The sequence below is a fragment of the Melopsittacus undulatus genome, chromosome 2 (assembly GCF_012275295.1).
Source record: "Melopsittacus undulatus isolate bMelUnd1 chromosome 2, bMelUnd1.mat.Z, whole genome shotgun sequence".
Classification (NCBI taxonomy): domain Eukaryota; kingdom Metazoa; phylum Chordata; class Aves; order Psittaciformes; family Psittaculidae; genus Melopsittacus; species Melopsittacus undulatus.
The window spans coordinates 117,793-141,331 of NC_047528.1; the positions used below are offsets into that span (position 1 = coordinate 117,793).

The 23,539-nt window shown below is 63.6% G+C and overlaps 3 protein-coding genes across 4 annotated transcripts; 2 read left to right on the forward strand and 1 right to left on the reverse strand.

Annotated features, from left to right (window-relative positions):
- Positions 1-1,915: 1,915 nt before the first annotated feature.
- ARFIP2 (ARF interacting protein 2) lies at positions 1,916-8,040 on the reverse strand. 2 transcript variants are annotated; one of them, XM_034073260.1, is made up of 8 exons: positions 7,958-8,040; positions 6,725-6,832; positions 6,537-6,645; positions 4,862-4,977; positions 3,775-3,996; positions 3,336-3,493; positions 3,072-3,246; positions 1,916-2,580 (listed from the first exon to the last, which is right to left on the reverse strand). In XM_034073260.1, the coding sequence occupies exons 2-8, from the start codon at positions 6,821-6,823 to the stop codon at positions 2,425-2,427; spliced, it is 1,035 nt and encodes a 344-aa protein (XP_033929151.1). In that variant the 5' UTR covers positions 6,824-6,832; positions 7,958-8,040; the 3' UTR covers positions 1,916-2,424. The 2 variants fall into 2 exon arrangements, with proteins under 2 accessions (XP_033929151.1, XP_033929160.1); XM_034073269.1 differs by lacking the exons at positions 4,862-4,977; positions 6,725-6,832; positions 7,958-8,040 and having other exon boundaries at positions 6,549-6,608.
- A 6-nt stretch (positions 8,041-8,046) lies between these two features.
- On the forward strand, positions 8,047-9,753 carry TIMM10B (translocase of inner mitochondrial membrane 10B). The gene is made up of 3 exons (XM_034073271.1): positions 8,047-8,124; positions 8,755-8,850; positions 9,240-9,753. Exons 1-3 carry the CDS (start codon positions 8,083-8,085, stop codon positions 9,417-9,419), a joined length of 318 nt encoding a protein of 105 aa, XP_033929162.1. The 5' UTR covers positions 8,047-8,082; the 3' UTR covers positions 9,420-9,753.
- Positions 9,754-12,467: 2,714 nt separating this feature from the next.
- TRIM3 (tripartite motif containing 3) lies at positions 12,468-22,156 on the forward strand. Its single transcript, XM_034073251.1, has 12 exons — positions 12,468-12,520; positions 13,242-13,412; positions 15,799-16,036; positions 16,446-16,597; positions 17,140-17,320; positions 17,716-18,442; positions 19,260-19,363; positions 19,438-19,605; positions 19,719-19,887; positions 20,568-20,638; positions 20,910-21,050; positions 21,600-22,156. Exons 2-12 carry the CDS (start codon positions 13,282-13,284, stop codon positions 21,750-21,752), a joined length of 2,235 nt encoding a protein of 744 aa, XP_033929142.1. The 5' UTR covers positions 12,468-12,520; positions 13,242-13,281; the 3' UTR covers positions 21,753-22,156.
- Positions 22,157-23,539: the final 1,383 nt, after the last annotated feature.

Sequence of the window (23,539 nt, forward strand, 5' to 3'; positions counted from 1 at the left end):
TCCCTCGGGGCTGAGCACCCGCTCTGGGCACAGGCGCTGGGATCCCCTGGGGGTTGGAACCGGATGATCTCAAAATCCTTTCCAGACCAAACCATTCCATGATTCTCCACAGGTGTGACCCCTTGCAGGGCCGGTGCCTGCAGCCCTGCCCTGGGCAGCCTGTTCCAATGCCTGAGCACCCTGTGGGGCAGGAATTGTTCCTCAGCTCCATCTAAACCTGCCCTGGTGCAGCTTGAGGCTGGTTCCTCTTGTCCCATCCCTTGTTCCTTGGGAGCAGAGCCCAGCCCCTCCTGGCTCCATCCTCCTGCAGGCACTTGGAGGGAGCCATCAGGTCCCCCCTGAGCCTTCTCCATCTGATCCCCCCAGCTCCCTCAGCCCTTCCCCATCACCCTTGGGCTCCAGGCCCTGCTCCAGCTCCATTCCCTTCTCTGGCCCTGCTCCAGCCCCTCAAGGTCTCTCTTGCAGTGAGGGGCCCAGAGCTGAGCACAGGATTCAGGTGCAGCCTCCCCAGTGCCCAGCACAGGGGCACAATCCCTGCCCTGGCCCTGCTGCTGCACTGGTGCTGATCCAGGCCAGGATGCTGGGGGCTGCCTGGGCACGAGCTGCTCGTGTCCAGCTCCATCAATCAGTATCCCCAGGCCCTTTTCCATGAGCAGTTTCCAGCAGCTATTCCCCATTCCTGGAGCATTGCACCGGGTCCTCGTGTCCCAGGTGCAGGCCCAGGCCCTTCACCTGCTGAACCTCATCCCATGGATCCAGACCCTCTGTGGAGCCTCCTCCCTTCCAGCAGCTCAGTGCTCCAACCTAACTCGTGTCACCTGGTGCCAAATGCTTCACAGAGCCTCAGTGGTGCCCCCATTGTCCAGCACCAGCCCCGGTCACAGCTCCCCAGATCCAGGACCAACAACGGGTCCTTGTGCCGGCACTGCAGCCCCTGCGGTCGGGTGGGGCAGTGCAGAACCCCCGGCCCCAGGACCCATGTCCCTGGAGTCCCCCCCATCCCATCCCATCCCATGCGGCCCCACTCGCTGCTCGGTACCGTTTATTGTGGGTGTCAGAGGCTGGGCCCGGGGCAGAGCGGATCAGCGGAATCCCGAGCGGGGCTCACGGGAGAAAGTGCCCAAGTGCAGCCGGGAGAGCCCGGCCCAACGTGCCCAGCCCGGCCCCGGTGCTGCGGCCCCGGGACACCAGCACCGGGCCAAGGGGACACGAGTCACCTGTGTCCTGTGGGGGGGACACGTGTATGTGTGTGTGTGACCTGCGGGGGGGACACGTGTATGTGTGTGTGTGACCTGCGGGGGGGGACACGTGTGTGTGTGACCTGCGGGGGGGACATATGTGTGTGTGTGTCCTGTGGGGGGACACGTGTGTGTGTGTGTGTCTGACCTGTGGGGGGACACGTGTGTGTGTGTGACCTGCGGGGGGGGGACACGTGTGTGTGTGTGTGTGTCCTGCACAGGGAACACGTGTGTGTGTGTGTGTGACCTGCGGGGGGGACACGTGTATGTGTGTGTGTGACCTGCGGGGGGACACGTGTGTGTCCTGCAGGGAGGGGACATACGTGTTTCTATGTGTCCTGTGGTGAGAGGAGACGTGTCTGTGTGTCCTGCAGATGAGACATGCATGTTTCTCTGTGTCCTGCAGAAGGGACACGTGTTCCTCTATGTCCCGTGGGAAGGAGGACATGCATGTGTCAGTGTCCTGCAGAAGGGACATGTGTGTGTGTGTGTGTTCTGCGGGGAGGGGCATCGTGTTTCTGCATGTGCTGTGGGAGGGGACATGCATGTCAGTGTGTTCTGCTGAGGGGACGTGTGTGTGTGTCCTGTGACAAGGGGACATGCGTGTGTGTTCTGCTATGGGGACATGTGCGTGTGTCCTGTGACAAGGGGACACACGTGTCAGTGTGTTCGGCTGAGGGGACGTGTGTGTGTGTCCTGTGACAAGGGGACACACGTGTCAGTGTGTTCTGCTATGGGGACGTGTGTGTGTGTCCTGTGACAAGGGGACACACGTGTCAGTGTGTTCTGCTATGGGGACGTGTGCGTGTGTCCTGTGACAAGGGGACACGCGTGTCAGTGTGTTCTGCTATGGGGACGTGTGCGTGTGTCCTGTGGGAGGGGACACGTGTGTTTCTGTGGGTCCTTCAGATCCCGGGTGCCCCCAGAGCAGCATCAGTGCCCGGGGGGGTCAGGAGCACCCCACGGGCTGGGGGAGACATGGGGCTCACCCAGAGGAACACGGGATGATCCCGGAGCCCCCCAGCACCACCACCCCCGGGACCCTGAGACGCTTGCGCCGGGCAGGAGGGACCGGGGGGGTTTGGGGGGTCCCGGCCGCGGCGGGGAGGGGTCCCTGTGCGGGGGGGGGTTCCCTGGGCCGGGGCCACGGCGGCTCCCAGGGCCCCATCCCGATCTGTGTCCATGCTCACTGCTCCTCCAGCCACGATGGCTTCTCGGCGCCCGGCGGCTTGAGCTTGATGTTGAACTGCCTGAGCGTCTGCTCCAGCTGCTGCTGGTTGCCCGCGAAGTAGGCGGAGATGGCGTTGTGGAACAGCAGCAGCTGCTTGTGCATCACCTTCACCTGCGGCACCGCCAGGGCACCACGGTCACCGCCGGCACCAGCCGGTGGCAGCCGAGAGCACAGCCCCCAGAGGGTGACCCCCCCAAAACAGCCCCCCCAAAACAGCCATTCATAAAGAGGAAGCCTCAAAAGGGTGGAACCCAAATGGCTGCACCCGAATAGGAGTGACCCAAAAAGGCCCCAAATGGCACCTCCAGGAGCCCCAAAAAGCTGAACCTAAAAGGAGCCCCCAGATGGCAACTCCAAAGCACAGAATCCAAAAGAAGACACCCAAAACCATCCCCAAAAGGCGGCTCCCAAAAGGAGGCCTCAAAAAGCCCCCAGGAGCCATCCCCCAAACGGCAGCAGCAAATGGCAGATCCAACAAAGGATCCTTAAAAGGCAGCCCCAAAAGGTGACTCCCAAATGCAGCCTCCAAAAACACTTCCACCAGAAGTGGCCCAGAAAACCCAGACCCCAAAGCCCCCCCGAAGCCCTGGTGAGGTCCCCACCTTGTTCTCCTCCAGGAACTTGAGCTTAATGGCCACGTCCGCCCGCAGCTTCTCGTACTTGTCCTTGTGGCTCTGGAAGTGGCTCTGGGCTGCGTCCAGGCGGCTCAAGGTGCCGGCATCCCGCGGGCCCATGCTCAGCTCCTCCAGGTCCGTGCGGTACGCGTCGTACTCCAGCCTGCATGGAGGACGGCTCAGAGCCAGGCTGTGACCTCAGCGGCCCCAGCCTGCCCCACGGCACCTCACAGCACTGCAGCTACACCCTACCTGGCTGTCTCATACTGCTTGACCGTCATGAGCGTGTCCTCCATGGTCTTGTTGACCAGTGTGTTGATACTGGAGACGAAGAAGTTGACGGCACCCAGCAGCGTCTCCCCGTTCTTGCAGAGCAGCTTCTGTGTCTCCGCATTATACCCAAACTCCTCCTGCAGGACAGGATACATGGGGCCGGGATGGCACGAACCAGGATCCGAGAGCCCAGAATCAGCTCATGGATAACTGAGCACAGCTCATGGATAATGCCACTGTCCTCCTCATCCTCATGCACCCAGGCTGCTGCAGGGGACCTGCGGCTCACGGGGACCCACAGCACAGTGGACAGCACAGGAGATGTGGTGCAGGGGATGCAGCACAGGGGACGCAGCACAGGGGATGGAGGTGGCGCAGGGGATGCAGAGCAGGGAGCGCGGCTCAGCTCTGTCGATACCTGGAGCTCCGGTGACTTCTGGCTGAGGTCGGCGAAGGCATCCCCCAGCGCGTGCTGCGTCTGCACCAGGCTGTAGAAGTGGGAGGTGAGGGCCCGAGCCAGCTGCAGAACGCTCTCGTACTTGCGCTTGGTCTCCCGCAGCAGCTCGATCTGTGTCTCCAGCTCCAGGTCCACTGTGCGGGAGCCACGGCCGAACCGCTCCGAGATGAGCTGCTTTGTGCACTGCGGGAGGAACAGGTTTGGATGGGGGGGAAGTGCTGCCCCAATGCACCCTCCTGCACCTGGGAGGTAAGGAACCAACCAGGCTGGGAAAGAGCTTCAACATCATCCAGTCCAAGCATCCCCATCACTGCCAAGGCCACCCCTGCCCCATGGCACTGAGGCCTCATCTCTGGTGTGTGAACCCTTGCAGGGCCGGTGCCTGCAGCCCTGCCCTGGGCAGCCTGTTCCAATGCCTGAGCACCCTGTGGGGCAGGAATTGTTCCTCAGCTCCATCTAAACCTGCCCTGGTGCAGCTTGAGGCCGGTTCCTCTTGTCCCATCCCTTGTTCCTTGGGAGTAGAGCCCAGCCCCTCCTGGCTCCATCCTCCTGCAGGCACTTGGAGGAGCCATCAGGTCCCCCCTGAGCCTTCTCTTCTCCATCTGAACCCCCCAGCTCCCTCAGCCCTTCCCCATCACCCTTGGGCTCCAGGCCCTGCTCCAGCTCCATTCCCTTCTCTGGCCCCACTCCAGCACCTCAAGGTCTCTCTTGCAGTGAGGGGCCCAGAGCTGAGCACAGGATTCCAGGTGCAGCCTCCCCAGTGCCCAGCACAGGGGCACAATCCCTGCCCTGGCCCTGCTGCTGCACTGGTGCTGATCCAGGCCAGGATGCTGGGGGCTGCCTGGGCATGAGCTGCTCATGTTCAGCTCCATCAATCAGTATCCCCAAGTCCTTTCCTATGAGCCGTTTCCAGCCACTCTTCTCCATGCCTGGAGCATTGCATTGGGTGGCTGTGCTCCCAAGTGCAGGACCAGCCCTTTGCCTATTGCACCTGATCCCCTTGGCTACATCCCAGCCTACCCTGGCCGTGACTTTCCGGAGCCCTCACCTTGTACGTGTTGATCCCCCACTTCTTGACGATGTCAAACTTCTCCACAGCGATGCCGCGCACGATCTCCTCCCCTCCACCCGCAGGGCTGGGATGTGCCTGGTGCAGCCCCGAGCCTGCAACAGAGACAGCTCCGCATGCACTGGGTCTCCAGAAGCACAGAGCCCTCGTGGGGAGCAGCACCCCCTGCCTGCTCCAGCCCCACTCCCGGTGGGACCGAGCACAGGACCTGCTCCTCCAAGCCCTGTCATGAAGTTTCACACAGGAACAGCCTCTGCTCCATCCCCCTGGGTCCTGGTGCTGCCCCGAGCATCATCCTGCCCATCCTCATCCTCACTGGGGCACAAATGGCACTGGCAGCATGGGAACGCCACACATGGGCTCCTCCCTGCCCAGGTCCCACCTCGGTGCCACAGCACCAGGACCCGGAGCCACGGCAGCACCATCACCCAGGACGGGCCGGCAGGGCCCAGCCGCGGTACCTGCAGCCTGGTTGGGGTCAGCCATCCTGCGGGCAGCGGCCGCGCTGGGGCACACACTGGATGCTCCTCGGGCTGCACGAGGCTGGACAAGACAGCCTGGAACGGAGGGGCCAGCAGCGGGAGCACAGCACGGTGGTGGAATGGGATGGGCAGGGACAGGGCAGGGATGGGCACAGAGCAGGGACAGGAACAGGGGCAGGCAAGGATGGGGACAGGGCAGCAGCAGGCAGAGCAACAGCAGCAATGAGTGTGACATGAACTCGGACATGGCTGCAGAGTCCCAGCCAGTGTCACTGCACCCGGTGAGCCGAGCACCGGATGGGTCGGAGTGATGGAGACACAGGGACAGTGACCAGGACACATGGTGACATTGGGACAGTGACCATGGGGATGGTGACCAGGGCACATGGGGACCATGGCACAGCCCGGCAGCACCACAGACTCACTGAGCCACAGCAGCATCTGGCACTGCACCCAGGGCGCAGGGTCTGCAGAGCATTAGGGCTGTGGCACTTCTGCCTGCACATCTCATCACATCCCAGACTGGTTTGGGTTGGAAAGGAGCTTAAATCTTCTCCATTCCCAACCCCTGCCACAGGCAGGGACCCCTTCCACTGGAGCAGCTGCTCCAAGCCCCTGTGTCCAACCTGGCCTTGAGCACTGCCAGGGATGGGGCAGCCACAGCTTCTCTGGGCACCCTGTGCCAGCGCCTCAGCACCCTCCCAGGGAACAGCTTCTGCCTTACATTTAACCTGAACGTCCTGCCCCTGTGTCCTGCAGGCAGGACACCCACAACCCATCCTGAGCAAAGAGAAGAGGGAATAAGTGGAGAGTGGAGAGCACCAGGCTCAGAGCCATGGAGAAGCCAATCATGGTTCTCTGGTACCAGCACAGGCACCAGTGCAGCTGCAGAGCCCCTCATCCACCCAGGGATGGGGAGGATACACCCAAGCCTTCCACAGCACCGAAGGAAGGAGCTGAGGACCCAGCCACAGCACCACCAGCTGCAGCCCCAGGTGCTCCTGGCAGCAGAACAAAGACCCAGCATGGAGGAAGGAGCAAGAGCCACCACCCTGGGATGGAGAGGTTGTATGGAGGCAGAACCACGCAGTGGGACATGCTGCTGAGCCCATCTTCCTGTGATGGGACCTCTGCTTCCCACCCTCCCTGGCACCAGCCCCAACCCCCAGTACCTTTCATGGTGCTGGTGGGGATGATGCCCTCGGCTGTGCCCCCATAGCCGCCCGACACGATGCTGGTCTCATTGAGGTTGGGCCCTGACACCATCACCTGCTGCAGGTCCTGGAGCAAAGGCAGGAGGTGAGGGAGAGCACGGAACACACCAGGGATCCAGCAATCCCAGCACACCCCAGCCCTGAACCTGCTCCAGGCCATCGTCCTCGGGCAGGCTGCCCGTGTCTCCGTTGCTGCTGATGGGGATCTCCATGGTGGCTGCTTTGCTCATGATCCCGTCTGACATCCTCAAGGCCTGCAGGGAACAGAAATGGAGATTGGCAGCAGGTCCAGATGGAGACAACCTCCCCATGGTGCAGGGCAGCATCCACCAGGGCAGCTCCTGGTGCACCAAGGAGCCCTCAGAGGGGCTTCTGCAGCTGCTGCCCAGCACTGCAGCCCCTTGGGATAGAGCCACAGCCTGGGCTAAGCTGAAGGAACCTTAAAGCTCCTCCATTCCCAACCCCTGCCCCGGACAGGGACCCCTTCCACTGGAGCAGCTGCTCCAAGCCCCTGTGTCCAACCTGGCCTTGAGCACTGCCAGGGATGGGGCAGCCACAGCTTCTCTGGGCACCCTGTGCCAGCGCCTCAGCACCCTCCCAGGGAACAGCTTCTGCCTCAGAGCTCAGCTCAGTCTCCCCTCTCTTGGGCAGGTTCAAGCCATTCCCCTTGGCCTGTCCCTCCAGGCCCTTGTCCCAAGCCCCTCTCCAGCTTTCCTGCAGCCCCTTTAGGCACTGGAGCTGCTCTCAGCTCTCCCCTTCTCTTGTCCAGGCTGCCCCAGCCCAGCTCTCAGCCTGGCTCCAGAGCAGAGCTGCTCCAGCCCTCGCTCCGTGCCCTCCTCTGGCCTCGCTCCCGCAGCTCCAGGACTCGGGTCCCGTTGCAGCCTCCGCAGCCGCCGCTCCCGGAGCGCTCCATGTCCGGGCTCCCCCCTCCCCGGTGATGGAGCTGCCCCTGGTCAGCGCTGGCGCCAGGCCCGGCGGATCTCAGCTGGGAGCCACGTCCGCAGCCGGCACCGGGGGGGCCGCGCAGTGCCCGGACCGGTCCGGCCGCATTCCAGAGCTCCCGCAGGGCCGCCCCGCCCGCTCCGGTCCCCGCTGGGCCGGGGGCACGGCCGAGGGGACACCGGGGAACGGCCCCATGGCTCCGAGGCGGCCTCCGGTGCCCCCCGCTCCCGGCCCCACCGCTCCGCGCTGCGGGTGCCCCCGCTCCGGCCCCGCCGCGCTCGGGCCGTGCTCCGCGGCCGGAGCCCCCCGGCCCCCTCCTGCCCCCGATGGACGCGGGGCCGGCGCTGCCCCCGGGCAGGCACCGCTGCGGCCTCGGCTGCGGGTACCGGTACCGGTGCCTGTGCCCCCTCCCGCTCCCGTCCCGGTTCCCCCCCCACCTTCTCGGCCGCGGCCGCTGCCGCTCCGCTCGCCGGGACACGCCGGACGTTGCGTCACGGGAGGCGGAGGCCGCCGGGAGCCGGGCCGGAGGTGACGCCGGCGGAAGCGGGGATCGGAGCGGGGCATGGAGGCGGTGGCGGAGGAGCAGCGGCAGCAGCTGCGCAGCGTGAGGGGGGAGCGGGGCTGCGGTGTGGGGTGATGCGGCCGCGGGGGGGGGTCATGTCCGGGTACCGGTGTGGGTGATGTGCCGGTACCGGTGTGCGTGATGTCCGGGTACCGGTGGGTGATGTCCTGGTGCCGGTGTGGGTGATGTCGCAGGGCCGGTGGGTGATGTCCCCGTGCAGGTGTGGGTGATGTCCCCGTGCAGGTGTGGGTGATGTCCGGGTACCGGTGTGGGTGATGTCCCGGTGCCGGTGGGTGATGTCCCGGTGTCGGTGTGGGTGATGTCCCGGTGCCGGTGGGTGATGTCCCGGTGCCGATGTGGGTGATGTCCCGGTGTCGGTGTGGGTGATGTCCCGGTACCGGTGGGTGATGTCCCGGTGCCTGTCCTGGTGCCGGTGGGTGATGTCCCGGTGCCGGTGTGGGTGATGTCGCAGGGCCGGTGGGTGATGTCCCGGTGCTGGTGTGGGTGATGTCCCGGTGCCTGTCCTGGTGCCGGTGGGTGATGTCCCGGTGCCGGTGTGGGTGATGTCCCGGTACCGGTGGGTGATGTCCCGGTGCCGATGGGTGATGTCCCGGTGCCGGTGGGTGATGTCCCGGTGCCGGTGGGTGATGTCCCGGTGCCCGTGTGTTGCAGCTGCGGGACTTCCTGCTGGTGTACAACCGCATGACCGAGCTCTGCTTCCGGCACTGTGTCTGTAACCTCAACTACCGGCTGCTGACCGGGCGTGAGGTGCGGTGGGACCCGGGAACCCCGCGCTCGGTGCCCGGACCCTGTTCCCAGTCCTTCATCCCAGATCCCCTCATTCCCCATCCCCTGATTCCTTTCCCTGGTCCTCGAGCCCCTGGCCCTCATCCTTGTTCCCCTGCTCCTTCATTCTCTGTCTTCATCTTCTGGTCCCAGGCCCCTGACCCCCTGATCCTTCATCCCCTGATCCTCATTCCCATGGTCCCTTAGTCCTGAGCCCTTGGTCCTTGATGCTGGATACCCTGGTCCTGGATGCCCTGATCCCCTGTTCCTCCGGCCCTGATCCCTTGGTCCTTGATTGTTGATTCCCTGATCTCATGGTTCCTGTTTCCCTCTTGTTCCTCAACCTGCTGATCCCGGTTGCCATCCTGCAGGAATCCTGCCTGGACAGCTGTGCCTCCAAGCTGGTGCACTCCAACCACCGCCTCATGCGCTCCTACGTGGCTCTGATGCCAGGCATCCTGCAGCGCCGTGCGGCTGACTCAGCATCCCAAGACCCGGCGCTTCCCGCAGCCCCCCCTGACCCCCCGGCGGCTCCCAGGACGGGCACGTAGCAGGTGGGTGGCCCCAGGATGGATCCAGGCCTGGTGCTGGGCTGAGCCTGCCCACACTGAGCTGGAGCTCCTGCTGCTCCGGACATGGCCATGCGGGTCTGCGGCCTCCGTCAGGATTGGGACCCTCCATCGGGATCAGGAATGTGTCAGCAGCTGCCAGGCCTGTCCGGTGGCAGTGGGAAGGGGATGGCAGCGCCAGTGCCTCCAGTGGGGGATTCCCACCCACACTTGGTGCTGGTGGCTCCGTGCTGGGCTCTGGCTCCAGCCCTGGGCCTTGGATTCTCAGGAGTGTTTTCCTCATGCTAATAAAGTGTCTCACCCCCAATGTCTGCCACTGATGTGTCAACAGGGTCCTGCTGCTGCTTCCCAGCCCTGCTGCTGCTTCCCAGCCCCACTTCCCAGCCCTGCTGCTGCTTCCCGGCCCCACTTCCCAGCCCTGCTGCTGCTTCCCAGCCCCACTTCCCAGCCCTGCTCCAGCCCCAGCACAGGAACAGCCCATGGAGAGCTGGGGCAGGGGAAGGTCTCTGGGTGCAGCCACCCCCAGTGCCACGGGTGCTGCAGCTGCTGAGCACCCCGGCCCGGCAGCACCCAGCTTTGTGCCAGCACCGGGTGCTGCAGGAGCAGTCCCTGTACTGCGGGGCCTGGAGCCAGTGCAGCCTCAGGGCAGAGCCACCAGCAGTGGGATGGAGCTGCAGGACTCCCCCTGCATCGGGAGCACGGGAGGGGAGGGAAGGGGAAGGGAAAGGAAGAGGTGTCCCTCAGGGATCGGGGTTGAACCTGAACTCATTCAACATCTTTGCCGACGACCCCAAGATGTGTGGTGCAGTTGATACCCTGGAGGGAAGGGATCCAGAGGGTCCTGGACACGCTTGTGAGGTGGCTGATGCCAACCTCATGGGGTTTAACCATGCCAAGCTCAAGTCACAGCAATCCCAGGCACAGCTGCAGGTTGGGCAGAGAAGAGATTCAGAGCAGCACAAGGAGAAGGACTTGGGGGTGTTGGTCAATGAGAAACTGAACATGAGCAGCTGCAGTGTGTGCTCCCAGCCCAGAAAGCAACCGTATCCTGGGCTGCATCAAGAGGAGTGTGACCAGCAGGGGAAAGGAGCTGATCCTGCCCCTCTGCTCTGCTCTCATGAGACCTCACTTGGAGCATTGTGTGCAGTTCTGGTGTCCTCAACATCAGAAGGACATGGAGCTGTTGGAACAAGTCCAGAGGAGGCCACGAGGATGCTCAGGGGCTGGAGCAGCTCCTGTATGGAGCCAGGCTGAGAACATTGGGGCTGTTGAGCCTGGAGAAGAGAAGCTGCATGGAGACCTCAGAGCAGCTCCAGTGTCTGAAGGGGGCTCCAAGGATGCTGGAGAGGGGCTCTTCATCAGGGACTGCAGTGATAGGACAAGGGGTGATGGGTTCAGACTGAAACAGGGGAAGTTCAGGTTGGAGATAAGGAAGAAGTTCTTCCCTGTGAGGGTGCTGAGGCGCTGGCACAGGGTGCCCAGAGAAGCTGTGGCTGCCCCATCCCTGGCAGTGCTCAAGGCCAGGTTGGACACAGGGGCTTGGAGCAGCTGCTCCAGTGGAAGGGGTCCCTGCCCTGGCAGGGGTTGGAGCTGGAGGAGCTTTAAGGTCCTTTCCAACCCAAACCATTCCATGATTTGAAGGGAAGCTGCTGCTGCTACTGATGTCACTGCTGCTCCTGGTGCTCCTGGTCCTAGAGGCAGTTTTCCATCAGCTGCTGGTTCATGGACCATTGGTGTGTGCAGGAGCACTGAGAAGCACTCTTGGGGCACTGAGAAGTTCCCCACTGATTCCATGTGGAGCCATAGGACCAGTGCATGGGAAAGGGCTTCAACATCATCCAGTCCAACTGCTCCCAGCCCTGCCAAGGCCACCCCTGCCCCATGGCACTGAGGGCTGTGACCCCTTGCAGGGCCGGTGGCTGCAGCCCTGCCCTGGGCAGCCTGTTCCAATGCCTGAGCACCCTGTGGGGCAGGAATTGTTCCTCAGCTCCATCTAAACCTGCCCTGGTGCAGCTTGAGGCCGGTTCCTCTTGTCCCATCCCTTGTTCCTTGGGAGCAGAGCCCAGCCCCTCCTGGCTCCATCCTCCTGCAGGCACTTGGAGGAGCCATCAGGTCCCCCCTGAGCCTTCTCCATCTGAACCCCCCAGCTCCCTCAGCCCTTCCCCATCACCCTTGGGCTCCAGGCCCTGCACCAGCTCCATTCCCTTCTCTGGTTCTCCTCCATCAGCATCATGTGGATGTTGGGATCAAGGGTGTGACATTCAAAGGAGAGAATGAAACTGAAGGAGTCTGAGGGTGGCAACAACCTGAGGGGCTGCACTCGGGAAGGGCGAGCAGGGTGACCTGGGTAGAGCAGGATAATGGGATCTGATGGATCCAGTGAGGACAATGGGAAGGTCTAATACCCAGGAGTGCCCAGATGAGCCCAGGATGGCAGCGTGTGAGGCAGGGCCGGAGCTGTCAGCATGGACAGGGAGATCAGGAGTCCTGTGCCCCACATCTGCTGCTCATCACTGTATGTGCAGGGACCCCCTCACTATGGGATCACACACTGGGGGGGTCACACATTGGGACCCCAGTGGCTCCACTATGTCCTCCTATGGTCCCCATTGCAGCCATGACCCCATGTGCCCCCCACATCCCCTTCTCCTCCTGCCTTCACCCCACACCATCTCCTCCCCTCCCCATCGCTCCCATCCCGTCCCCATCCCTCTTCCCGCATCCCATCTTTTGGGGGATGCTGTTGCCGTGGCGACGGGCGGGTACCGCGGGATGCGGTGGGGCTGCGGAGGCACTGGGCGCGACCATTTGTGTGCGAGGGGGGGGGATGCGCTTCTCGCCCCACACTTTCCACGGGATCTCCCCCTCCGGTGACCTACAACTTGGGGGGCAGACGCGACGCAAGCGTCGCGTCTGCCCCCCAAGTTGTGGGTCACCGGAGGGGGAGATCCCGTGTAGTAAATGAGGGGACAAAGCGAGTGTTCCCCCCCCGCTCCTCCATGGTACGTCCCGGCCTCCCCTGCCCATCCCTGCCGCGTTCGGGATGCGCCGGGGGCCGCAGCGCGCTGGGGGCTGCGTGTGGGGTGAGTGCCCTCTGTGGGGCTGGCAATGGGCACGGGCTGTGGGGCGCTATGGGGAGATGTGGGGCGCTGTGTGTGTGTCTATGTCCCCCCCCCCAGCACCTCAGAGCCGGTCCCATAATGGCGGCCGGGGCGGGGCTGGGTCCGGGCCTGAGTCGCCGAGCGGCCGCAGTGGGGCTGGTGTGGGGCTGGGGGGGGTGTGTGGAGGGGTAGGGGGTGTGGGGCTGTCAGGGGAGGGGTATGATGCTGTGGGGGAGGATGTGTGCCATAGGGCAGGCAGTGCGGGCTGTAGGGTAAAGGGGTGGGTGCTGTGGGGCAGGCGGGGATGCTGTGGGGCAGGCAGTGGGTGCCGTAGGAGAAGGGGCGGGTGCCGTGGGGCGAAGGGTGTGCGCCGTGGGGCAGACAGGGGATGCCGTATGGTAGGCAAGGGGGTGGGTGCTGTAGGACAAGGGGGTTGGTGCCATGGGTGAGGTAGTGGGTCCATGGGGCTGTGGGGTAGGTGCCATGGGGCCTGCAGCAGGCGCCATGGGGCAGGGGGGGGATAAGGATGCTGCTCACCCCAATGCATTGTGCAGGGCAGAGCTGGGGGTCATGGGGACATGTGGGGCTGCGCTAGGCTGTGGGCACGGCGGGGCTAAGGGGGAGCCCCCCGAGCATGGGGGCCAGGGGTGAGTGGGGCTGGGGGCTGTGGGGTTTGTGGGGTGCCCACTGCCCGTCCCTGCAGGCTGACGCCGTGGGGCCGCCGTGGGGCCGCTGCCGCCGCCATGGCCACACGCGAGGCCGGCGCCAGCCCCGTGGTGCGGCAGATCGACCAACAGTTCCTGGTGTGCAGCATCTGCCTGGACCGGTACCGCAACCCCAAGGTGCTGCCCTGCCTGCACACCTTCTGCGAGAGGTGAGCCCCCCGGGCCCCATAGGAACCCCCTGCAGCCCCACTGCACCCCACTGGGACCCTCTGCTCCCCCTGCTTCCCTGGGCTGTGCTGCCCCCACTGCATCCCCCCACTCATGCCTTCAGCTGCTCCCGGCCCTGTTGTGCCCCCCCAGCTCCTGCAGGGGGAAGCTGGGGGCTCCTGTACACTCTGGGCCCCACACTGCACCCATACTGCTCCTGCACTGCACCCCTCTGTGACCCACTGCACCTCTCTGCATCCACATGGCACTGCACTGCATCCCTGCAGCGTTCTCTGCCTGTCCCTGCTGCAGGAAATGAGCTGGGGCTACTGCACCCCACTGCACTGCACCCACTGCACTGCACCCACTGTGCCCCAATGCACTGCACCCACTGCACTGCACCCACTGCACCCCACTGCACTGCACCCACTGCACCCCACTGCACTGCACCCACTGCACCCCACTGCACTGCACCCACTGCACTGCATAGAATCCCAGAATCCCAGCTTGTGTTGGAAGGGACCTTAAAGCTCCTCCAGCTCCAACCCCTGCCACAGGCAGGGACCCCTTCCACTGGAGCAGCTGCTCCAAGCCCCTGTGTCCAACCTGGCCTTGAGCACTGCCAGGGATGGGGCAGCCACAGCTTCTCTGGGCACCCTGTGCCAGCGCCTCAGCACCCTCCCAGGGAACAGCTTCTGCCTCAGAGCTCAGCTCAGTCTCCCCTCTCTTGGGCAGGTTCAAGCCATTCCCCTTGGCCTGGCCCTCCAGGCCCTTGTCCCAAGCCCCTCTGCAGGTTTCCTGCAGCCCCTTTGGGCACTGTGCCCTCACTGCACACACTGCACTGCACCCCCAGAACCTCCTCAGTTCTGAGCCCCCCTGTTCCCCACTAATGTGGGGCCCTGCTCACATGGGAGCCTGTTCCTGAGCCCGGTGTTGGGGGGGTTTGGGGGTCCTGTCCCTGTTGCAGGCTCAGTGCAATGACCCAGAGACACTCAGACACCCTGAACCCAAGCCCAGCCTGGCCCCCCCTGCCCTCCCCTCCTGCCCCCAGTCCCACTGTCTGCCCGCACCCCGCTATGCCACAACATAGCCCCTGGGCCCTCTGTCCCCACAGCCCTGCCCCCCGTCTGTCCGTCCGCCTGCCTGTACCTGCCCAGGTGCCTGCAGAGCTGCATCCCCCTGTGCCACTGTCCACCCCTCTGCTCCTGCCCTGGCCATCCCTCCGTCATCCATTATCCACCCATCCCTCCATCCCTTCATCCCTCCCTCCATCCATCCATCCCTCCATTTGTCCCTCTATCCATCCCTCCATCATCCATTATCCATCCATCCCTTCATCCCTCCCTCCCTCCATCCATCCATCCATTTGTCCCTCCCTCCTTCATTTGTCCATCCATCCATCGCTCCCTCTGTCCATCCATCCCTCCATCAATCCTCCGTCCATCCCTCCATCCGTCTGTCCATCCATCCCTCCATCTGTCTGCCCATCCATCCATCCATCCATCCCTCCATCCATCCTCCATCCATCCCCCCATCCGTCTGTCCGTCTGTCCATCCATCCATCCATCCCCCCATCCCTCAGTTGCTGTCCCGCACACCCTGATCCCTGCTGTCCGTCCGTCTGTCCCTGGCAGGTGCCTGCAGAGCTGCATCCTTCCTGTCTGTCCATCCGTCCGTCTGTGCCTCTGGCTCCATCCCTCTGCTCCTGCTCCACAGGCAGTGGGATCCCTCCTGTCCATCTGTCCATCCTGCTGCCAGCCCCACCCCCTGCTGCTGCCCCGAGCACCCCATCCCTTCTGTCTGTCTGTCCCTGTGTGCCCTGACCCCTCCCCATCCACCCGTCCTGTGGATCCTGACCCACATCTGTCTGTCTGTCCATCCATCCCCATTGCAGAGCTGCATCCGCCTGTCCATCCATCCATCCCGATGTCCATCTGTCCTTCAGCCTCATCCCTCTGCTCCTCCCACATGGCCCTGATCCCGTCTGTCTGTCTGTCTGCAAAACTACATCCCTGTGTGTCTGTCTGTCTGTCTGCTTGCAGAACTACATCACTGTGTGTCTGTCTGTCTGTCTGCCTGCAGAACTACATCTCTGTGTGTCTGTCTGCCTGCAGAACTACATCCCTGTGTGTGTGTCTGTCTGTCCATGCAGGTGCCTCCAGAACTACATCCCTGTGTGTCTGTCTGTCCATGCAGGTGCCTGCAGAACTACATCCCTGTGTGTGTGTCTGTCTGTCCATGCAGGTGCCTCCAGAACTACATCCCTGTGTGTCTGTCTGTCTGTCCATGCAGGTGCCTCCAGAACTACATCCCTGTGTGTGTGTCTGTCTGTCCATGCAGGTGCCTGCAGAACTACATCCCTGTGTGTGTGTCTGTCTGTCCATGCAGGTGCCTCCAGAACTACATCCCCGCTCAGAGCCTGTCCCTCTCGTGCCCCGTGTGCCGCCAGACCTCGATCCTGCCGGAGCGGGGGGTGCCCGCGCTGCAGAACAACTTCTTCATCACCAACCTGATGGAGGTTCTGCAGCGGGACCCCGACAGCACCACACCGGGTCCGGCTCCCGGCTCCGGTCCCCTGGGCACCGGCTCTGCACCCCCGCTCTGCTGCCCCAACCACCACGGAGAGGTGGCACCGGGGACACTGGGGGGGCAGGGGGAGGCCCAGGGGCAGCTGGAGGGGTCTGCAGGGGTTCAAGGGGGAGCTTTGGGGGTCCAGGAGGGGAGAAGGGGCCATAGAGGCCGGGGGGGGGGCCATGGGGACTGGGGGCGGCTGAGGGGTTCTGGGGATGCTGGAGGGATTGGGGGGCTCATGTAGGGGATCTGGGGGGGTGTCTGCGGGGGCTCTGGGTGCTGTAGGGGTCCAGGGGGGTTTGTATGGGTCCGGGGGGGCTTGGAGGGGTGTGGGGCCTGCAGGGATCAGAGCCGGGTCAGGGGGGCTGTGGGGACCTGGCAGAGCTCAGGGGGGCTGTGGGGACCTGGCAGAGCTCATGGGGGCTGTGGGGGCTCATGGGGTCAGCGCCGTTCCCCTCCCGCAGGTGATGGAGTTTTACTGTGAGCCGTGCGAGACCGCGGTGTGCCGCGAGTGCACCGAGGGCGAGCACCGGGAGCACGGCACCGCGCCCCTGCGCGACGCCGTCGAGCACCACAAGGCGGCGCTGCAGAGACAGCTCGACGCCGTCCGCAGCAGGCACGGCCGGGGCCGGGGGGGGCCGGGGGGTACGGGGGGTCCTGGGGTACCGGTGGGTTCAGGGGTTGTGAATGCCGCTGGGTTTGGGGTCCTGGAGGGTTTGGGGGGTCCGGGATCAGGTGGGTTTGGGGGGTCCGGGAGATCCGGTGGTTCGGTGCCTTGGGCGCTTGGAGGTGCTGGTGGGTTTGGAGGTTTGGGGCACCCGGGGGGTTTTGGGGGTTTGGGGGTTGGGGTCCGGTGTGTTTGGGGTCCCGCTGTGTTTGTTGTCCCGCTGTTTGGGGTCTCAGTGGGTTTGGGGTCCCGGTGTGTTTGGGGTCCCGCTGTGTTTGGGGTCCCCGTGGGTTTGGGGTCCCCCTGTGTTTGGGGTCCCGCTGTGTTTGAGGTCCCGCTGTGTTTGGGGTCTCAGTGTGTTTGTTGTCCCGCTGTGTTTGGGGTCCCGCTGTGTTTGGGTCCCGCTGTGTTTGGGGTCCTGCTGTGTTTGGGGTCCCGCTGTGTTTGAGGTCCCGCTGTGTTTCTCACCCCGGCTCCCGCTGTCCCCGCAGGCTCCCGCAGCTGGCGGCGGCCGCGGCACTGGTGTCGGACATCAGCCAACAGCTGCTGCAGCGCCGGGACGAGGCCGCGGCCGAGATCGGGGGCACCTTCGAGGAGCTGGAGGCTGCTCTGCGGCAGCGACGGGGGCTGCTCCTGCGCGACCTGGAGGCCGCTTGTGGGGCCAAGCACCGGGTGCGGGGGGGGGGCACGGGGGAGCTGCATGGGGGGCTGCACTGGGGGTGCTGCCAGTGTCCATGCTCCCACAGTGCCAAGCCTGCATGCTGGTGTGCCCCTGTGCCCCTGCACTGCTGTGCTCTCATGCTGCCTGTTCCCGTGCCACCAAGCCCCTGTGCCACAGGTCCCTGCATTGCTGTGCTGCCACACCACATGTCCCTGCACAACTGTCCCCCTGTGCTGCATGGCCCTGTGCTGCCAAGCCCCCATGTTACCATACCCTGCACTGCTGTGGCCCCATGCCTTCATATCCCCAAGCCCCCATGTCCCATATGCCCTTACCCCATGCCCCCATGTCCCTCTCTCCCCATGTCCCCGTGCCCCTGCCCTGCAGTGACGCGCTGGTCCCGCAGGTGCTGCAGGCGCAGCTGGAGGCTCTGCGCCGGGGCCAGGAGAGCATCCTGAGCAGCTGCGCGTTCACGGAGCAGGCTCTGCGCCACGGCACAGCCCCCGAGGTGCTGCTGGTGCAGAAGCAGATGAGCGAGCGGCTGCGGGACCTGGCGGCGCGCGACTTCCCCGAGCACCCGCAGCAGAACGCGCAGCTCGACTACCTGGTGGAGACGGACGGGCTGCGCAAATCCATCCTCAACCTGGGCGCGCTGGTCACCACCAGCGCCACCGCGCACCACACGGTGGCCACGGGCGAGGGGCTGCGGCACGCCGTGGTGGGGCAGCCCGCCTCCCTCAGCGTCACCACCAAGGACAAGGACGGTGAGCTGGTGCGCAGCGGCAGCGCCCGGCTCCGCTTCCAGGTGACGGCACCGGACGGGGCCGCGGCCGAGGCCGAGGTGCAGGACAACAAGAACGGCACCTACGAGCTGCTGTACACGCCGCGTGCCGAGGGCGACTTCCTGCTCTCCATCCTGCTCTACGGGCAGCCCATCCGCGGCAGCCCCTTCCGCGCCCGCGCGGTCAAGGCCTCCGACGTGCCACCGTCACCCGACGACGTCAAGCGCCGTGTGAAGTCCCCCAGCAGCGGGGGGCACATCCGGCAGAAGGCCGTGCGCAGGCCCTCCAGCATGTACAGCACCGGCAAGAAGAAGGAGAACCCCATTGAGGACGAGCTCATCTTCCGTGTGGGTGAGCGCCGGTGGGGCCCCGTGACTGACACTGACCAACAGTGACTGACATTGACATCCACTGAACAACATTGACTGACATTGACCAACAGTGACTGACATTGACACCCACTGACCAACAGTGACTGACATTGACACCCACTGACCAACAGTGACTGACATTGACACCCACTGAACAACAGTGACTGACATTGACACCCACTGAACAACATTGACTGACATTGACCACCATTGACTGCCTTTGACCCCCCCACCAGACACCTATTGACACCCATTGACAACTATTGACAGCTATTAATGCCCATTGACCCCCAGTAACACCCACTGATGCCCATTGGCCCCTATTGATGCCCATTGACCTCTCTTGATCTCTGTTGACCCCCGCCAACCCTCCTTAACCTCCCTCGACCTTCACTTGACCCTCCTTAACCTCCCTCGACCTTCACTTGACCCTCTTTGACCTCTATTGACTGCCATTGATTCCCACTGACACCCACTGACCTCTCTTGATCTCTGTTGGCCCCACTGATGTCTCATTGACCTCTACTGACCACCCTTGACCTCCCGTTGAGCCCCATGACCCCACTGACTCCCATTAACCTTCCTTGATCTCCATTGACCTCAGTTGATGTCCAATGAACCCTGTTGATCCCACTGACCTCCTGATCTCTGTTGACTCCTCTTGACCCTTCTTGATGCCTGTTGATGCCCACTGACTCCCATTGATTCCCCTCAACCCCTTTGAACCCCCTTGACCTTCCTTGAGCCCATTGATGCCCATTGACCCCCATTGACTCCCGTGGCTCCCCCGCCTGCAGGAAGCCGAGGCCGGGAGAAGGGTGAGTTCACCAACCTCCAGGGCATCTCCACTTCTTCCAGCGGCCGCATCGTGGTGGCCGACAGCAATAACCAGTGTGTGCAGGTAGGACCCACTACAGCCCCGGCCCCTCCATGTGTCCCTGACCCACTTAACCCTCCCCTGGGGACCCCCAAAAGGTGTTTTCCAATGAGGGTCAGTTCCGGCTGCGCTTTGGGGTGCGGGGCCGCTCCCCTGGTCAGCTCCAGCGCCCCACCGGTGTCACTGTCGACATGAACGGGGACATCATCATCGCCGACTACGACAACCGCTGGGTCAGCATCTTCTCCCCCGAGGGCAAGTTCAAGGTGAGGTGAGGGGGGGACACAGCAGTGAGGGGGACACAGCAGTGAGGGGGACACAGCAGTGAGGGGGACACAGCCCCACACTGACCCTGACTCCTGCCCTCTTCCTGTCCCAGACCAAGCTGGGTGCTGGGCGGCTGATGGGGCCCAAGGGCGTTGCTGTGGATCGCAATGGGCACATCATCGTGGTGGACAACAAGGCCTGTTGCGTCTTCATCTTCCAGTCCAACGGCAAACTGGTCACCAAGTTCGGCAGCCGCGGCACAGCCGAGCGGCAGTTCGCAGGTATGAGCCACAGCCATGCTGTGCTCCTCACCTCAGTGCATGTCCATCCCCAAGTGTCCATCCTCAAGTGTCCATCCCCACGTGTCCATCTCCATGTGTCCATCACCATGTGTCCATCCCCAAGTGCCCATCTCCATGTGTCCATCCTCAAGTGTCCATCCCCAAGTGTCCATCTCCATGTGTCCATCCCCAGGTGTACATCTCCAAGTGTCCATCCCCACGTGTCCATCCCCACGTGTCCATCCTCACGTGTCCATCTCCATGTGTCCGTCACCTCGTGTCCATCCCCAAGTGTCCATCACCACATGTCCATCACCATGTGCCCCTCACCATGTGCTCTGGACAGCCCCAGACAGTATCAGGGCATGGGGCAGGGCCAGGGGCTGCAGCTGGGCTCAGGGTCCAGGTTTGAGTTCTGAGCTCTAGATTCAGTGTCTGGGCTCAGGCTCTTGGTGGTTCTGGGCAGGGTTCCAGTTGTGGTTCAGGTCTCAGGGTCAGAGTCAGGTTCTGGGCTGTGATTTGGGATTTGGATTCATGGTTTAGGTTCTGTTTGTGGTTCTGGGTTTGGGCTGTTTTGGGTTCCAGGCTCAGGTTTGGGCTCTGTTGGGTCACTGGGTTTTGCTATGTCCTCCCCGACTGCCCCTGGCTGCCCATGGTGTTCACTGTCCCTGTCCCCCCAGGGCCCCACTTTGTGGCTGTCAACAACAAGAATGAGATTGTGGTGACCGACTTCCACAACCACTCTGTGAAGGTGAGTAATGGTGTCCTGTGTGCCATGTGCCATGCCTGGTGTCCTATGTCCCATGCCTTGCATGCCGTGTGCCGCATGCCATGTTCCGTGTCCCATGTCCTGTGTGCCACGTCGTGTGTGATGCGTCCTCTGCACTGTGTGCCATATCCCATGTCCCATGTGCTGTGTCCTGTATCCTGTGTCACACATCCTGCATCCCGTGTCCTGTGTGCCGGTGCCGTGTCCTGTGTCCCATGTGCGGTGCCGGTGCCTGGCATTGACCCCCCCGCAGGTTTACAACGCAGATGGTGAGTTCCTGTTCAAGTTCGGCTCTCACGGGGAGGGCAATGGCCAGTTCAACGCCCCCACTGGGGTGGCCGTGGACGCCAATGGCAACATCATCGTGGCCGATTGGGGCAACAGCCGCATCCAGGTACTGACCCCGTGGCCCCATACTCACCTGCATCCCTGTGCTCATCCCATCACCCCCATCCCAGCCTCATCCCTGTCCTCATCCCATCACCTCCATCCCAGCTTCACCCCTGTGCTCATCCCATCACCCCCATCCCAGCCTCATCCCTGTCCTCATCCCATCACCTCCATCCCAGCTTCATCCCTGTGCTCATCCCATCAACCCCATCCCAGCTTCATCCCTGTGCTCATCCCATCACCCCCATCCCAGCCTCATCCCTATCCTCATCCCATCACCTCCATCCCAGCTTCATCCCTGTCCTCATCCCATCACCTCCATCCCAGCCTCATCCCTATCCTCATCCCATCACCCCCATCCCAGCCTCATCCCTATCCTCATCCCATCCTTCAGCCCATCCAGGGATGGGGTTTGTGGCCCCAGAGTGGGCTCCTCACATCAGGAACACGGTCCAGGACCCCATGGCAGGGGTGCCCATGGAGATGGGGTTTGCCTGAGCCGTGGGGACACTTCAGACACTGGGGGCACTGGGGCCTGTCCCTGTCCCCGCAGGTCTTTGACTCCTCGGGCTCCTTCCTGTCCTACATCAACACAGCAGCAGATCCTCTGTATGGGCCGCAGGGCTTGGCCCTCACCTCCGATGGCCACGTCGTGGTGGCTGATTCGGGCAACCATTGCTTCAAGGCCTATCGCTACCTGCAGTAGCACCGCGGCACAGGCTGGGGCCACCCCATGGCACGGGCTGGGGCCACCCCATGGTGCAGGCTGGGGCTGCCCCATGGCACTGGCTGGGGCTGCCCCACAGATGCCGCCCCGGCCTTCACGTGCACTTTATCCTTGGTCCATGGTTGTGCCCCTCCTCCTACCCCACAGCAGGGCTGCAGCCCCACAGCTGGGGGACCTGGGGGGGCTGAGGGAGCCGCTGCTGGGGGCTGAGGGGCGGCTGTGGGTTGCCCCATGGGAGCTGCCCCCCGTGGCTTGAGCCCCAGGTATGGGGCGACCACACGTGCCTGCTGCCCCACGGCGGGGTTCTGTGGGTCCTGATGGGGCTTGGTGAAGCCCTATGGGGCCGAGTGGGGCCTGGTGGGTCCATGTGGGGCTCTATGGGGTCGGTGGGGCTCTATGGGGCTTGGTGGGGCTCTGTGGGTCTCTATGGGGCTCTGTGGGGCGGCCGCACGCTGACAAACTCTATGTACAAAATAAAGTATTCTGGAAGTACCCCCAGCAGTGCCAGCCCCATGGCAGGGGGGATATGGGGCTGGGAGGTCTGTGTGGGGCAGTGCAGGGGGGTCTCCACCTTCACTGGGTGTCACTGGGGTGAAGCCGGGGGTGCAGGCCCTGTACTGGGGTGACCATAGAAGGACCCCCCAGGCTGTACTGGGCTGCACGGGGTTGTACTGGGCTGCAGAGGGCAGCACTGGGCTGCACTGGGTTACACGGGGCTGCACTGGGCTGCACTGTGGTGCCCTGGGCTGCTGCACTGGGATGGTCTGTGCTGTGTGTTCCCACACGTGTGGACTAAGACGAGCAGTTCAGTGAATGGAGCAGTGGATGGAGATGACGGCAGTGATGAAGATGATGGAGGTGATGGCGATGATGAAGATGATGGAGATGGTGGTGATGATGGAGGTGATGGAGGTGATGGAGGTCACAACGTGACATCAGTGATGTGGGTCTGGGACCAGTGCATGGAGAACCTGGAGCTCTGGGGGATGGACCTGCTCCTGCTGCGGTGCCCGATCCATGGCCCCACACCCCTGAGCGGCTCTGGCCCTGCCCGGCCCCCGGTGAGCCCTGGTTCTGTGCCAGGGACCGGCTGAGCTGCAGAGCGGCCTCTGGATGGGTTGGGTCCAGCCCCTGTCCCTGTCCCGGTTCCTGTCCTTGTCCCCATCCCCATCCCTGTCCCTTTCTCCATCCCCGTCCCCATTCCTGTCCCATCCCTGTCCATGTCCTTTTCCCATTCCCTGTCCAGGTCTCTGCTGCTCCGGCTCCCGGTGCCGCTCCCGCTGCAGAGCACGAGGCACAGCACAACCCCAGCGAGCTGAGCGCTGCTGAGCTACACCCGAACACCGGGGCTGCACCGGCAGCACTGCGGGGTGAGCCCCGCACACAGCGGCCCCAACCGGACTGTGGGGGCTCTGCTGTGCCAGGCTGGGCTGTGCGGGGCTGTACCGGACTGTACCCAGCTGTGCGGGGCTGTGCAGGGCTGTGAGGGGCTGTACCGAGCTGTGCGGGGCTGCGCGGGGCTGTGTGGGCCTGTGCAGGGCTGTGAGGGGCTGTGCAGGGCTGTACCTGCTTGTGAAGGGCTGTGCGGGGCTGTACAGGGCTGTGAGGGGCTGTGCGGGGCTGTACCCGGCTGTGCGGGGCTGTACCGGACTGTACCGAGCTGTACCGAGCAGGCTGTGCCATGCACAACACCACCGATGTTAGAGCGTGATTTACCGTGTGTGTCTGTGATGGACCATGGGATTGCCCCAGGATAGAGCGTGTCC